Genomic DNA, 17,211 nt, shown 5'->3' with positions numbered 1-17,211 from the left:
CCATCTCACATGCAGAGACATACATAGGCTCAAAATAAAGGGATGGAGGAAGATCTACCAAGCAAATGGAGAACAAAAAAAAGCAGGGGTTGCAATCCTAGTCTCTGATAAAACAGACTTTAAACCATCAAAGATCAAAAGAGACAAAGAAGGCCATTACATCATGGTAAAGGGATCAATTCAACAGGAAGAGCTAACTCTCCTAAATATCTATGCACCCAATACAGGAGCACCCAGATTCATAAAGCAAGTCCTTAGAGACCTACAAAGAGACTTAGACTCCCATACAATAATAATGGGAGACTTCAACACTCCACTGTCAACATTAGACAGATCAACGAGACAGAAAGTGAACAAGGATATCCAGGAATTGAACTCATCTCTGCACCAAGCGGACCTAATAGACATCTATAGAACTCTCCACCCCAAATCAACAGAATATACATTCTTCTCAGCACCACATCGCACTTATTCCAAAATTGACCACATAATTGGAAGTAAAGCACTCCTCAGCAAATGTACAAGAACAGAAATTATAACAAACTGTCTCTCAGACCACAGTGCAATCAAACTAGAACTCAGGACTAAGAAACTCAATCAAAACCGCTCAACTACATGGAAACTGAACAACCTGCTCCTGAATGACTACTGGGTACATAACGAAATGAAAGCAGAAATAAAGATGTTCTTTGAAACCAATGAGAACAAAGATACAACATACCAGAATCTCTGGGACACATTTAAAGCAGTGTGTAGAGGGAAATTTATAGCACTAAATGCCCACAAGAGAAAGCAGGAGAGATCTAAAATTGACACTCTAACATCACAATTAAAAGAACTAGAGAGGCAAGAGCAAACACATTCAAAAGCTAGCAGAAGGCAAGAAATAACTAAGATCAGAGCAGAACTGAAGGAGATAGAGACACAAAAAACCCTCCAAAAAATCAATGAATCCAGGAGTTGGTTTTTTGAAAAGATCAACAAAATTGACAGACCGCTAGCAAGACTAATAAAGAAGAAAAGAGAGAGGAATCAAATAGACGCAATAAAAAATGATAAAGGGGATATCACCACCGACCCCACAGAAATACAAACTACCATCAGAGAATACTATAAACACCTCTACGCAAATCAACTAGAAAATCTAGAAGAAATGGATAATTTCCTGGACACTTACACTCTCCCAAGACTAAACCAGGAAGAAGTTGAATCCCTGAATAGACCAATAGCAGGCTCTGAAATTGAGGCAACAATTAATAGCCTACCCACCAAAAAAAGTCCAGGACCAGATGGATTCACAGCTGAATTCTACCAGAGGTACAAGGAGGAGCTGGTACCATTCCTTCTGAAACTATTTCAATCAATAGAAAAAGAGGGAATCCTCCCTAACTCTTTTTATGAGGCCAACATCATCCTGATACCAAAGCCTGGCAGAGACACAACAAAAAGAGAGAATTTTAGACCAATATCCCTGATGAACATCGATGCAAAAATCCTCAATAAAATACTGGCAAACCGGATTCAGCAGCACATCAAAAAGCTTATCCACCATGATCAAGTGGGCTTCATCCCTGGGATGCAAGGCTGGTTCAACATTCGCAAATCAATAAACGTAATCCAGCATATAAACAGAACCAAAGACAAGAACCACATGATTATCTCAATAGATGCAGAAAAGGCTTTTGACAAAATTCAACAGCCCTTTATGCTAAAAACGCTCAATAAATTTGGTATTGATGGAACGTACCTCAAAATAATAAGAGCTATTTATGACAAACCCACAGCTAATATCATACTGAATGGGCAAAAACTGGAAAAATTCCCTTTGAAAACTGGCACAAGACAGGGATGCCCTCTCTCACCACTCCTATTCAACATAGTGTTGGAAGTTCTGGCTAGGGCAATCAGGCAAGAGAAAGAAATCAAGGGTATCCAGTTCGGAAAAGAAGAAGTCAAATTGTCCCTGTTTGCAGATGACATGATTGTATATTTAGAAAACCCCATTGTCTCAGCCCAAAATCTGCTTAAGCTGATAAGCAACTTCAGCAAAGTCTCAGGATACAAAATTAATGTGCAAAAATCACAAGCATTCTTATACACCAGTAACAGACAAGCAGAGAGCCAAATCAGGAATCAACTTCCATTCACAATTGCTTCAAAGAGAATCAAATACCTAGGAATCCAGCTTACAAGGGATGTAAAGGACCTCTTCAAGGAGAACTACAAACCACTGCTCAGTGAAATCAAAGAGGACACAAACAAATGGAAGAACATACCATGCTCATGGATAGGAAGAATCAATATCGTGAAAATGGCCATACTGCCCAAGGTGATTTATAGATTCAATGCCATCCCCATCAAGCTACCAATGACTTTCTTCACAGAATTGGAAAAAACGGCTTTAAAGTTCATATGGAACCAAAAAAGAGCCCGCATTGCCAAGACAATCCTAAGTCAAAAGGACAAAGCTGGAGGCGTCACGCTACCTGACTTCAAACTATACTACAAGGCTACAGTAACCAAAACAGCATGGTACTGGTACCACAACAGAGATATAGACCAATGGAACAGAACAGAGTCCTCAGAAATAATACCACACATCTACAGCCATCTGATCTTTGACAAACCTGAGAGAAACAAGAAATGGGGAAAGGATTCCCTATTTAATCAATGGTGCTGGGAAAATTGGCTAGCCATAAGTAGAAAGCTGAAACTGGATCCTTTCCTTACCCCTTATACGAAAATTAATTCAAGATGGATTAGAGACTTAAATGTTAGACCTAATACCATAAAAACCCTAGAAGAAAATCTAGGTAGTACCATTCAGGACATAGGCATGGGCAAGGACTTCATGTCTAAAACACCAAAAGCAACGGCAGCAAAAGCAAAAATTGACACATGGGATCTAATTAAACTAAAGAGCTTTTGCACAGCAAAAGAAACTACCATCAGAGTGAACAGGCAACCTACAGAATGGGAAAAAATTTTTGCAACCTACTCATCTGACAAAGGGCTAATATCCAGAATCTACAAGAACTCAAACAAATATACAAGAAAAAAGCAAACAACCCCATCAAAAAGTGGGGAAAGGATATGAACAGACATTTCTCAAAAGAAGACATCCATACAGCCAACAGACACATGAAAAAATGCTCATCATCACTGGCCATCAGAGAAATGCAAATCAAAACCACAATGAGATACCATCTCACACCAGTTAGAATGGCAATCATTAAGAAGTCAGGAAACAACAGGTGTTGGAGAGGATGTGGAGAAATAGGAACACTTTTACACTGTTGGTGGGATTGTAAACTAGTTCAACCATTATGGAAAACAGTATGGCGATTCCTCAAGGATCTAGAACTAGATGTACCATATGACCCAGCCATCCCACTACTGGGTATATACCCAAAGGATTATAAATTACTCTACTACAAAGACACATGCACACGTTTGTTTATTGCGGCACTATTCACAATAGCAAAGACTTGGAATCAACCCAAATGTCCATCTGTGACAGACTGGATTAAGAAAATGTGGCACATATACACCATGGAATACTATGCAGCCATCAAAAAGGATGAGTTTGCGTCCTTTGTAGGGACATGGATGCAGCTGGAAACCATCATTCTTAGCAAACTATCACAAGAAGAGAAAACCAAACACCGCATGTTCTCACTCATAGGTGGGAACTGAACAATGAGATCACTTGGACTCGGGAAGGGGAACATCACACACTGGGGCCTATCATGGGGAGGGGGGAGGAGGGAGGGATTGCATTGGGGAGTTATACATGATATAAACGTCATGCACATGTACCCTAGAACTTAAAGTATAATAAAAAAAAAAAAAAAAAAAAAAAAAAAAAAAAAAAAAACAATAAACATTGTTTCTGTCAAAAAAAAAAAAAAAAAAAAAAAGAAAAAAGGAGAGCAGATCTTTGTATTCATATTGGGTAATAGCTAAGGGTATGGCTGTTGGGATCAAACTACCTGGACTTAAGTCCCAATTGTACCCGTCAACAGCAATGAGATTTTGGGCAAGAGATATAACCAAGGCTCAGTTTCCCTATATGTAAAATATGAATGATTACTAGTAGCCAACTACCGGTGTTCTTGTGGGAAGTAAATGGAACAATGGCTGTTCTAATAGACATAGCACAGTGCCTGGCCCATAACAAACATTTCACACATGTAAGCTATCATTAACTCACCCATTTCTTCAGGTGAGAATGACAGGAGCATCTCATTCTGCTCTTAGGGAAAGGAAAGACTTTCTGAGACACAACTTAGTGGCCAATGCCATTCCCTGACTTTGGGCTTCTTCCCTATAGAAGTTTCTGTCTGACTGAAGCCTTCACCTGGCCTCTTGACCAGGTCCTCAGTGTCCCCAGGCTGTCTGCTAGCTCCCCAGAGCCCCTGTGCTTACATTCCATACCCACGCTATTTCTCAGAGGAGCTACTGATCAACCCAAGGTCTCTTAGAACCTAATGAACCTGTCACAGGCTTGTGTCAAAAGCTTTCTGTGGGATACATTTGCATTTAACCAGCGTTTTAATACTTTCACTCAAAAGAGTGATTCTGATGACTGGAGTTTTGGATTACGGCAAGGTAGACATTTGGATAGGGTGGGGGCTGATTATCCTTCCTTGTACGGATTCTATGCATTGACATGATCTTATCACAGGGACAGATCACAGGGCCAAAATGTTCACAGGCAGCCTATCCTCCACAGGGATAGTGCACACCAAGGGCCTTTCAGTGCTTAAGGTTCTCTGTGGTGGAAGGGCAGGGCCAAGAGGCCTCCTTTACTATACATCCCTGGATTTCTGGACAAATAGGCATAGGGAGCCCAAGAAGATTTTACTTTACCCCATTCTAATATAAGCCCTTCTTTCATCTAGATTAAAATAAGTGCCTAGTATATATAGGTGCTCAATAAATATTTTTTGAATCAATGAGCAAACATAGCCTTCAAAGAGCAAGAGTTGATCAAGAAAGTTCACTGGATTTTTACAGCTATGAGTCCTGGAAGGTTTGATGGTTCTTATTAGCACTATGGGCTCTATTTGTGATTAGAACAAAATGATATTTTCATGGGAGTAGAAGGGAGAAAGGTGTAATCAAACCAGTCTGCCTACTCAGTAGGGACCTGTTCCCCATATCCTATCCTCAACATCAAACAGTTAAAAAGTGGACTGTTTTCTGTAAAGATATTTCATGTTTCTACATTGTAGAAAAATAAAATAGCAAAGGATTGGAAAGCCCACTCGCTAAAAGTAACAAGAGTCTTTAATGAGGCTCTGCAAACAAGCTTCCTGATTGTTTATAGAGCTACATGAAGAAACCAGTTTTAAAAAGGAAACCATCAGTGGGATAGGAGAGAGGTCTGCATTTTGCCAGCAGATGCAGTTTATTCACAATGAGAGCTTTGTCGTATTAGCAAGTTTGTTGAGCTGTTTCTTCTACTGACAGGGAAGTCAGGAGTTGACTAGATCAAAGACACTGTCTTTACGACAGCAGCAAAGAATAGTGAGAATGTCATGAGTTTGAACACCTGGTAAGTCTTTCACCTGCCTGCCCTCCCTGCTTTACTGCCCCTGGGTTCTGTATAGTCTCTGGTGTACCTGGTGAGAAGGACAGCCACATCATGATGAACAGGATTGAGGTCACTCTTGGGATTGATACTCTTCTGCCACTTGCAGAAGCTAGACAGTGTCTTCTCTGCATGATGAACTATTTTCAGTCCTTGCTGGAGAAAGAAGAGGAAGAAGAGGAAGAGATTAGCATGGGTGAGCTCACTGTGGTCAGGGACCATTGCATTAGGCATTCGTCTCCAGAGGCGTCCAAGTTGGATGAATTCAGGGTGGGTGCATCAGACATTTGGCAGTCATGTGTCAGAGGCCAACTGACTGCTCTTTACTAATCTTCTGCCTTAAACACTCCCACTCTAATGACCTCCACTAGAAGAACCCCTGAAGGAAAAAACTCCAAGACAGAAATTATCACTGGGATAAGCAACCCTTGAAGAACATTTTAAAATATATTAGCAATAAACAAAAGCTATTTGAAGGTCTATTGCTGTGTCTCTCTGCATCCTAAGCCAATGCAATATCAAAGAGGCATTCTTATTTCTAATGCAAAATAAGCAGATTGTCAACAAACGTTTTTTCTTCTCATGAGATATCCTGCAAGGCTAGGGTTGCACTGGATGTTTTCTAACCCTTAAATTTTATCTTGGTTTGACACTCAAGGGTGAAGGACAGTGGATGACAGAATCTCTCCTGGCTGCTGACCAGTTAGAATTGGTCACCTGACAACAAGTAGGATGCTGTAGCAGATGCCCCCAGCCTCCAGTTCCAAGGGCTTCTGAGGCCCATGCCAGCCCTGTGGCATCTGCCTGGCTGGTAGCTACTATTGGGGCTAGGAGGGAAGGGATTACTCCAAATTATCTGAACGAACACTTGTTGAATGGGGAGAAGAAGAAAGAGATAATCAGCCCTTTAGGGGCTCTGGTTTAATTTGAATTTCTAAAGGAGAAATTACTTTCCCTTGCCTCATTTCTTCAGGGCCTCCACATAGAGCCATCCCTGGTACAGGATGGATTCCACCAGGAGGATGATTAACCTCCACTGGTTAATCTGAGCCTTGCTCTGGGCTCGGTCCAAGAACTTAGGACAGTCTTTGCATCAAATTATGGGCTTGCTTCTCTACCATTCTGTATTTTGCTGAGGCCCACACCCAAATCATAAAAGGCCTGAGGGGCTTCAGTTATGTGTCAGAGGCATTTTCAGGTCTCTTCATCATAAGTAACTATTATAGACCAGTTTCCTTTTGTGAAAACACCAAAAGGTGGCTTATCATGTGTTCAAAGTCACTGAGCTGCTCAGCATAAAGAATTTAGATGGAAGAAATCGACTTCATTATTTTAATAATCTTCATTGTTACATCATCCAGCAGCATGATATATGGTAGAGGAATTCTGGGGGACGAGCTGGGAATGAGGGAGTCAGCCTCCAATTCAACCAGCCAAGCTGCTGCTAGATTAACAGTCCTCCCCAGATGGGAGCAAACGTGCCCACCGATCATAAAAAACTGGCCAGGTGGCATGAATCAGGAATAAAGGGAAGGGAAAAGAGAAAAGGAAAGAAAAAAAGGAGGGAAGAAGGAAAGGGAGGAGAGAAAGGAAGGAAACATTTCTTTTTTTTTTTCCCAGAAAACTATAGTATCCTCTTTTTATTATTTAAGTATTATTCAATGATATCATAAAGCTGGTTGAAAGTGAGGTAAATTATACAAGATTTGAAACGGACAATTGTAGAAGTAAAAGGACAGTAGATATAAACAGTACTGAGAATGATGCCTAGCACATAGTAGGTGACAACTAAATATTTGATAGATTATTAAATAAATGGCAATGGCTGTGTATTAAACTATTGCTTTTAGAGTATATGAACATTTACTATAGTATAACATTTTATTGTTCATTGACCAAATGTCAATGTCTTGAAATTTTATTTAAGTTATAACACCTGAAAATATCATTCATTCTGAAGAACATGCAGGAGAAAAAATTCCAGCATTTGAATCATATACTAACATGCTAATTTTTATAAATAATATTAAAAATATTCCCAGTAGCTTATTTCATTTTATATAAGATTTTGAACAAATAATCATGAGGAAATTCTTCAAAAATATTAATTATTCCCTGTTTTATAGAGAGGATATTCATGAGGTCAGAGAAACGCTTTCCTTTTTTCAAAATGCTTGGTAGTTTTTAAAAATTAAAAAATTATTTTAGAAAAAACCCTCTTCAATGGGAAACATTTCTTGATCATTTACTATGTGCCAGATACTTTTACATACGCTCTCTCTTTTAATTGCATCTACTCAGTATTATTTGTAAAGAAGGCATTGTCATTTTTATTTTATAACAAGGGAAATTAAACCTCAGAGAAGTGAAGAACTAGATTAAGGTCACTTAGCTCAGATATTGAGTCAAAGAATATAAGAAAGGTTCCTAGATAAAACTTGGAGTTGCAGTTGGTCACCAACCTCACTGGGAGGGTGCCTCAGTTCCAGCTCCTTCAGACAGGAAGGCATATTATCACATAAAGCATCAACTATGATCAGATATTTTTCTGGTCTGTTTTTAACCCTACATTTCTTTGTTGTGTTTTGGGAGAGGTCTTTTAGAGAACACTCATTAACTTAACATTACCGTTTACAGTTACCAATAGTATTACCACTTACAATTGTTACAAAAAGTGAAATACTTTGGTATAAATTAACAAAACATATACAGGATCTGTATCCTGAAAATTATAAAATGCTGCTTAAAGAAGTCAACGGCCTAAATCAATAGAGAAACATACTGTGTTAATGGATTTGAAGATTCAACATAATAAAGACATCATCTATTCTCCCAAGCTATGAATGTATAACTTTATTGCAATTCTAATCAAAATCTCAGCAAGTCTGTTGTAGACACACACACAAGCTCATTCTAAAATTCATGTCAAGTTTATTTAAAAAGTTCCAGGCTTCAGATTAGCTAAAGAAATTCTGAAAAAAAAAATAAAGTGGTATGAATCACTTCACCTCATATTAAGGCTTACTATATAGCTGTAATAGCCAAGACAGTGTGATATCGGTGCACGGATAGTCACATCGATCAATAAGACAGACAGGGGACCCCAAAAGTAGCCCACCTAGACATGCCCAACCGATTTTTGACAAAGGCAAAAAAGCAATTCACTGAAGGAAAGATAGCCTTTTCAATAAATTATGCTGGATAGCAAGAAAACAAATAATCCAATTGAAAAATGGGCAAAGGACCCAAATAGGTATTTCTCAAAAGAAGACATACAAATGGCCAACAGATTATATATATATATATAAATTCAACATCACTTATCATCAAGGAAATGCAAATTAAAACTACAGTATGATATAGTCTCATACCTGTTAAAATGGCTATTATCAAAAAGATGAAAGATAAGATTTCGAGAGGTTGTGGAGGAAAGGGAACCATTGTACACTCTTGGTGGAAATGTAAATTAGTAGCCATTATGGAAAACAGCTTGGAGGTTCCCCCAAAAATTAAAAATAGAACCACCATGTGATCCCACAGTCCCATGGGGTATATATCCTAAGGATATACAATCAGTATGTCAAAGAGATATCTGCTATGTTCACTGCAGTATTACTCATAACAGCAAGATACAGAATCAACCTAGGTGCACATGGACTGACGAATGGATAAAGAAACTGTAAGATATACATATCATATATATTCCATTATATGTATATAGTGGAATACTATTCCACCTTAAAAGAGAAGGAAATACTGCCATTTGTGACAAACATGTCACTTTGAAGACATAAGTGAAACAAACCAGGCACAGGAAGACAAATACCACATGACCTCACTTATGTGGGATCTAAAAAAAATTAAACTCAGAAGCAGAGATCAGGGGCTGGGGGAAGAGCTGGGAGAGGTTTGTCAAAGGATTCAAAATTTCAGTTTAGATAGGAGGAATAAGTTCAAGAGATCTATTGTACAACTTAGTGACTGTCGTTAATAACAATGTACTATATTGTATACTTGAAAATTGCTAAGAGAGTAGATTTTTAAGTAGTCTCATCATAAAAAAAGCAAGCATACACGGTAATGTATGCGTTAATTAGTCTGATTTAGCCATTCCACAATGTACACATATTTCAAAACATGTTGTACACCAAAAATAAATACAATTTTTGTCAATTAAAAAATAAATTTAAGGGCCGGGCGCGGTGGCTCAAGCCTGTAATCCCAGCACTTTGGGAGGCCGAGACGGGCGGATCACGAGGTCAGGAGATCGAGACCATCCTGGCTAACACGGTGAAACCCCGTCTCTACTAAAAATACAAAAACTAGCCGGGCGAGATGGCGGGCGCCTGTAGTCCCAGCTACTCGGGAGGCTGAGGCAGGAGAATGGCGTGAACCCGGGAGGCGGAGCTTGCAGTGAGCTGAGATCCGGCCACTGCACTCCAGTCCGGGCAACAGAGCGAGACTCCGCCTCAAAAAAAAAAAAATAAAATAAAAAAAAAAAAAAAAAATAAATTTAAAATGTACAAGAAAGAAAGAGAGAAATCAAGAAGAGGGGCCTAAACAGAAGCCAAAGCCATGGGCAACAGCCAAGAATTACACCAAATGTGAGAGAAAGACATTAGGTGGAAACCATGGATGTTGTGCCAAACCTCTATTAACCTCAATAGGGAAGACACCAGGTTCAAGAGGCTGCAGAAGAGACCCAAGGCCAGCAAATGAGATGCCATGTCTTATTAGGGGCTTACGTGATGGGGAGAGAGTCCAGTGGCGGGCTGGACAATATATCTGCCGTCCCACCATTGATCCCTCTGCCTCCCATAAAGATTTATGGGGATCACATCTCTCAGCGGGGAGATGAAGCAGGAACATAAGGTCTAGAGGCAGGGAAAACATAAGGCCCATTCACACTTCGGCTATCACAGGAAATATCCTCTCCTATATCACAGGATATATCCTCTCCCAGGGCATATCCCATAAATGACTTTGTAACTTTACTTCATCCTCTCCATTTACAAAGGGTGTACACCAAGTAACAAATGGAATCCTCTATGGGGTATTTAAACTCCCCAACATTCTGTAACGGGGCCTTTGAGTCTCTAAGCTCAGTCCTGCTCCCACACTGTGGAGTGTACTTTCATTTTCAATAAAACCCTTCATTCCTTCCTTGCTTTGTTTGTGTGTTTTGTCCAATTTTTTGTTTAAGATGCCAAGAACCTGGACACCCTCCACCGTTAACATACACAGTCCAGTGGCGCAGGGCTGGCCAGAAAAACTACAACCACCTGCCGACATCATGTAGTCTATATAGTATTTTCACTTAATAACCTCCTGCTAATAACCTCCACCTGGCAACCTTCATTTACTCCAAAACTCAGGGCCTCAATCCCCTGTACGGCCTGTGTTCCACAGGATGGGGGAGAGGCTCCGGTGTTTATCATAGATAAGGAACAAATCTCTGGGGTGACTCCTCTCGATTCCCTAGCTTGTAACACACATTCACATGTATCTTCCATACAGGGTCTTTTTTATTTATTTATTTTTTATTTATTTTTTATTGAGACGGAGTCTCACTCTGTTACCAGGCTGGAGTGCAGTGGCGTGATCTCACATCGCTGCAACCTCCACATCCCAGGTTCAAGGGATTCTCCTGCCTCAGCCTCCTGAGTAGCTGAGACTACAGGTGCACGCCACCATGCCCAGCTAATTTTTGTATATTTAGTAGACTCAGGGTTTCACTATGTTGGCCAGGATGGTCTTGATCTCTTGACCATGTGATCTGCCTGCCTTGGCCTCCCAAAGTGGTGGGAATACAGGCGTGAGCCACTGCGCCTGGCCACCATACAGGGTCTTTTTAAGGGTATGCTTAAATTATTGCTATTAGGTGTGTTTATACCAGATTAATCAGTTTTTTTATATATGTGAGTCCCATTGAGGTTCTACATAATAATAAATCCACATTTCATGCTTAGCACGTTATGGCCTATCAATTACTTCCATACTTTATCTTATTTGATTTTGTGAAAAACTGTGTGAAATATTAATAGTTAGGAGAGTGATGATTAACACTGTCTACTGATAAGAGGAAAGTTTACTTTAGTAATTAGAATTGATCACTAATGAGTTCGCAAGTGGTAAAGCCACAAATAGCACATAAAGCTTAAGAGTTACCACTTACTGAAACCCCGTCTTTACTAAAAATACCCAAATTAGCTGGGTATGGTGGCGCACACCTGTAATCCCAGCTACTTGGGAGGCTGAGGCAGGATAACTGCTTGAACCCAAGAGGCAGAGGTTGCAGTGAGCCAAGATCGCATCACTGCACTCCGGCCTGGGCAACAGAGTGAGACTCTGTCTCAAAAAAAAAAAAAAAAGATTTCTCACTTACCAAGACTCACACTTGAAAGAGTAAATATATAACCTCATTAATAAGAATAATTCTGTATGGTTGCAATTGGTTACACCATTGGTTGTATCTGTAGCATTTTTGGCATATTTGCATTTTCCCTAGGTCCTCCATTATTTTATATGCACCTCAAAGACTATATTTTCTCTATAACTCTCTACTTTGCTATGGTGGATGGGAAGATATTGAAGCCCTGCTGATGATTAAATAACCTGAAAACTTACCAAACTCTGTTTAGAGCCCCAATAATGCCTAGCATGGTTCTAAAACACCTTATGAATGATAACACTCATTAAATCAAAGACTTCTAAAGATAACTGGATAATTAAATATCTATGCATGTTCTATCTTCTAAAAATAATTAGATAACTAAGGATCTCCTCAGTTCTCAGCCACATTCTCCTGACAGCTGTCATTTGAACTGGAGTGGAACTTGGTACCAGTTAAAAAGTCATTCTCTATTACTTAGGCTGCCAGAGGCAAGATAGGGAAGCCCAAAGGCAACAGTTTTGGGGGGAAAAAAAAAAAAAGAAAGTTAAAAAAAAAAAAAATTCCTGAGCTCCTTTGACAGACTTTTGTCAATTAACTTCACCATACTACTACACCTGCTTCCAGTATCTTTCATCCTAGCATTTGTTTGAATGTGTGCAAGATGCTAGGAAGCAAACCCGACAAATTCTCACCCCAGGCAGTAAGAAATAAATGACACAGATACTCCTTGAGTTACAAATGAGTTACGTCCTAATAAACCTGTCATCAATTGAAAATATAATAAGTCCAAAACCCAATGAATACGCCTAAACTACCGAATATTGTAACTTAGCATAGCCTACATTAAATGTGCTCAGAACACTTACATTAGCCTACAATTGGAAAAAAATCATCTCATACAAAGCCTATTTTACAATAAAGTGTTGAATATCTCATGCAATTTACTGAATATTGTACTAAAAGTGAAAAGATCACATGGGCACTCGAAGTATGATTTCTACTGAATGTATATAATTTTCTCAAGTCAAAAAATCATAAATGGAACCACTGTAAGGGGACACCTGTATTTGTGTTTTGATATTTAGTGCTCCTGGCATCTATTTTTGCCCAGGGATCTGTTCCTTGATGACTGATCTACTGATTGACATTACAGTTAAATCTGCCTTGGAGGATTTTTTTTTTTTTTTTTATGAGGCAGGGTCACCCAGGCTGGAGCGCAGTAGCACAGTCCTCCAGGGTTTAAGCAATTCTTGTGCCTCAGCTTCCTGAGTAGCTGGGACTATAGGTCTGCACCACCACACCTGGCTACTTTTTCTATTTTTTGATAGAGATGGGGTTTCATCATGTTGGCCAGGCTGATCTCAAACTCCTGACCTCAAGTGATCCGCCTGCCTTGGCCTCCCAAAGGGTTGGGATTACAGGCGTGAGCCACCACACCTGGCCTCTGGAGGATTCTAATCAGATAGTTAGATGATTTGTTCCTCCCTCTTACCCTGCAAATCAGTCACCATCTATCAGACCTGTAACTTTCCCACTGGTAACACAAGTTCAGGACAAATATCTTGATTCCATAGCAACTCAAGTTCTCAATTTCTTTGTTTTTTTGGGAGAAACTGCAGACAGCAAGCAGAGCCAACCCAAAATAAAAGGTGTTCAGACTAAAACAATAATGAAACACGCATTTTAATAAAGAGATGTAAAGTAAACAAAAATGGGGCTTTGCATTCATTTGAAAATAGAAAAACAATGGTCTGAATGTAATCAATACAATTAGTTGGTGGACATAAACTTTCGAACAATTGTTCGAAATTTTATTCGAAACTTTTGAATAAAATTGAACATGTCTATGTTCAGCAAATCATAATTCTTTACAGTCCTCCCTGGATTATTATGGTTATTTCTAAAGCTCTTTTCCATAAAAAAAGAATACTCTTTCTCCAGTCTTTCTCCTGTTTTCCACCACAGTCTTTTGTTTGTTGCAGTGATATCATCCAGGTCCCTGAAACTTTTGACAACGTTTCACATTGCCCATGAGGATGTTGCCCATGGGGATGGGGAAGCTCTTACCCAAGCCATACTCAATCTGTGAAATGTTCCACAGTGAATCCTGTACCAACAGGTAAAGTCCAGGCATCACGTAGGATATGTTATTAGTTCTACTGTGTGTGTTTATTGTGTGAATAGTATGACCTGGGAATAATTCCATTCGCTTTTGGAATACATCACTATATTTGCACTCTATAATATAGTAGATCTGTTAAACTTTTACTTAAATTAATATTACGCTTATTCTGCACTTCTTGAATATATGAGTTGAAGGCCAGAAGGTATAGTATTAAAAGAAAGGCAAAAGTCTTAGATTAAGAAATTGTAGTGAAAAATTCAAATCCAGATTATAAAGCATTATTTGCACTTGGGAAAAATAAATATATAGTGCTGGAGCAACCAGATATCCATAGGCCAAAAACAAATAAACAAAAAGAGAGAGAGAGAGAGAGAGAAGAATTTCAATCGAAACCTCACAGCTGGTACAAAAATCTTGGTAAGGTCATAGACTTAAATATAAAATGTGAAACTGTGAAACTTCTAGGAAAAAAAAACATAGGAAATCTTAGGAACCTAGGGATAGGCAAATAATTTATAGACTTGACACTAATAACACAATTAATAAAAGGAACACTGATAAATTGGATCACATCAAAATTTAAGCACTTTTGCTTTGAAAGAAACCTTATGAAGAGGATAAAAAGATGAGCTACAGTGTGGGAGAAAATACTTGTAAACCATATATTTGACAAAGGACTTATATTTAAAATATGTAAAGAGCTCTCAAAACTCAACAATAAAAAGAATAAGAAAACAGGCAAATATCGTAAAGAGACACATCACCAAAGAGGTTACACAAATAGCAAATAAGCACATAAAAAGATATTCAACATTACTAGCTATCAGGGAATTGCAAGTTAAAACCACAGTGATGTATTACTCACATTTACCAGAATGGGTAAAATAAAAAATCATGACAACACCCAAATGCTGGTGAGGATGTGGTAAAACTGAATCATTCATGGCTGGTGAGAGTGGAAAATGGTACAGTCATTATGGAAAAACAGTTTGGTAGTTTCTTAAAAATACTACATAGGTGGCCGGGCACAGTGTCTTACGCCTATAATGCCAGCACTCTGGGAGGCTGAGGTGTGCAGATCACTTGAGGATAGGAGTTTGAGACCAGCCTGGCCAACATGGTGAAACCCCTTCCCTACTAAAAGTACAAAAATTAGCCCGGTATGGTGGTGGGTGTCTGTAATCCCAGCTACTCAGGAGGCTGAGGCAGGAGAATTGCTTGCACCCGGGAGGCAGAGATTGCAGTGAGCCGAGATCGCGCCACTGCATTCCAGCCTGGTAACAAGATCGAGACTCCATCTCAAAAAACAAACAAACAAACAAAACCCTACATAGGCAATGACCATATAATTTAGCAATTGCATTCCTGTGCCTTTATTCCAGAGAAGTGAAGACTTATGTTCACACAAGAACCTGTAGTTGAACGTCTATAGTAGTTTTATTCATAATAGCTAAAACCTGGAAACAACCCAAATGTCCCTCAGTAGGTGAATGGTTAAACAAATAGGTACATATCATAGAATACCACTCAGCAAAAAGGGGACAAACTCTTGATACACACAATTTGAATGGATCTTAAGCGAATTATGCTGAATGAAAAAAATCCAGTCTCAAAAGTCACATCTGGTATATTTATATGACATTCTTGAAATGACAAAAATCATACAGATATATTATTACAGAGCAGATTAGTGCTTTTCAGGGATCAGGTAGGTGGGTGGAAGGGAAGTATAAAAGGTATGAAAGGGTAGCACGAGGGATACTTGTGAGGGAACTGTTCTAATGTTAATTGTGGTGATGGTCACACAAACTTATACGTGTGACAAAAATCGCATAGAACTAAATGTATACACACATGGTCATGCGCATGCACACACCACTGTGTGCATCTGAAGGTAGGTGGAATTGTTGAAATATCATGTTCTGGGTTGTCTTATTGTACTAAGACTACACAAGATGTTACCATTAAGAGCAAATGAATGAAGGGTAAAAGGAATTTCTCTGTACTATTTCTTACAACTGCATGTGAATGTACAATGAACTCAAAACAAACAGAAAAATACAAAAACATCTTAAAAATAACTGGTCTGAACCAAGGCTGGAGGGTTGCAATAGATCTTATAACACTTTCTGGTATGATCCTATGCAGATTACTCACTGATTATATGTGAGAACTCGTACCTTTGAATTGAAGGGAACCTGCAGTCTTTCAGATGAGTTACAGTGGGGAGGAAGAGCCCATGCACTCACACAACCACGCACCCACATACTCACATACCCATAGACACCCACATACTCACAAACACACACATCTACATACATACGCACACACATCCACACACACATCCATATACTCACACATCCACATACTTACATACACACACACCCCCACATGCTCACAAACACATATCCACATACATACACACCCCCCCACATACATACACACACATCTTCATACTCACATACCCATACACACCCACATACTCATAAACACACACATATCCACATACATACACACACACATACATACACACACATCCACATACTCACACAGCCACATACATACACACACACACCCACATGCTCACAAACACATATCCACATACATACACACACCCCTACATACATACACACACATCCACATACTCACATACCCACACACCCACATGCTCACATGCCCATACACACCTACATACTCACACATATCCACATACATACACACACACCCACATACATACGCACACACATACATACACACACATCCACATACTCACATACCCACACACCCACATACACACACCCACATACATACACACACCCACATACTCACATACACACACACCCACATACATACACACACCCACATACTCACCCACACACCCACATACATACACACACACTCACACACATACAAACTCACATACTCACATACACACACACATACATACACTCACATACACACACCCACATACATACACACACCCACATACACACACACTCACACACATACAAACCCACATACTCACATACACACACTCCCACATACATACACACATACATCCACATACATACACACATACACACAGATCCACATAAT

The 17,211-nt window shown here is 39.3% G+C and overlaps 1 protein-coding gene across 1 annotated transcript in view; it reads right to left on the bottom strand.

Moving 5' to 3' along the window:
* The window catches only part of ADAMTS12 (ADAM metallopeptidase with thrombospondin type 1 motif 12), a 411,005-nt gene that overhangs the window by 152,558 nt on the left and 241,236 nt on the right, over nucleotides 1-17,211 (bottom strand). Inside the window, exon 6 of the mRNA XM_033179311.1 lies at nucleotides 5,628-5,752. Coding sequence (XP_033035202.1) covers nucleotides 5,628-5,752 — 125 coding nt within the window. The remainder of the gene's footprint in view (nucleotides 1-5,627; nucleotides 5,753-17,211) is intronic.

The sequence above is a fragment of the Trachypithecus francoisi genome, unplaced genomic scaffold (assembly GCF_009764315.1).
Source record: "Trachypithecus francoisi isolate TF-2019V2 unplaced genomic scaffold, Tfra_2.0 Lachesis_group2, whole genome shotgun sequence".
NCBI classification, from domain to species: Eukaryota; Metazoa; Chordata; class Mammalia; order Primates; family Cercopithecidae; genus Trachypithecus; species Trachypithecus francoisi.
The sequence above is the reverse complement of the archived record's forward strand: the minus strand, read 5'-3'. Positions and strand labels throughout refer to the sequence as shown.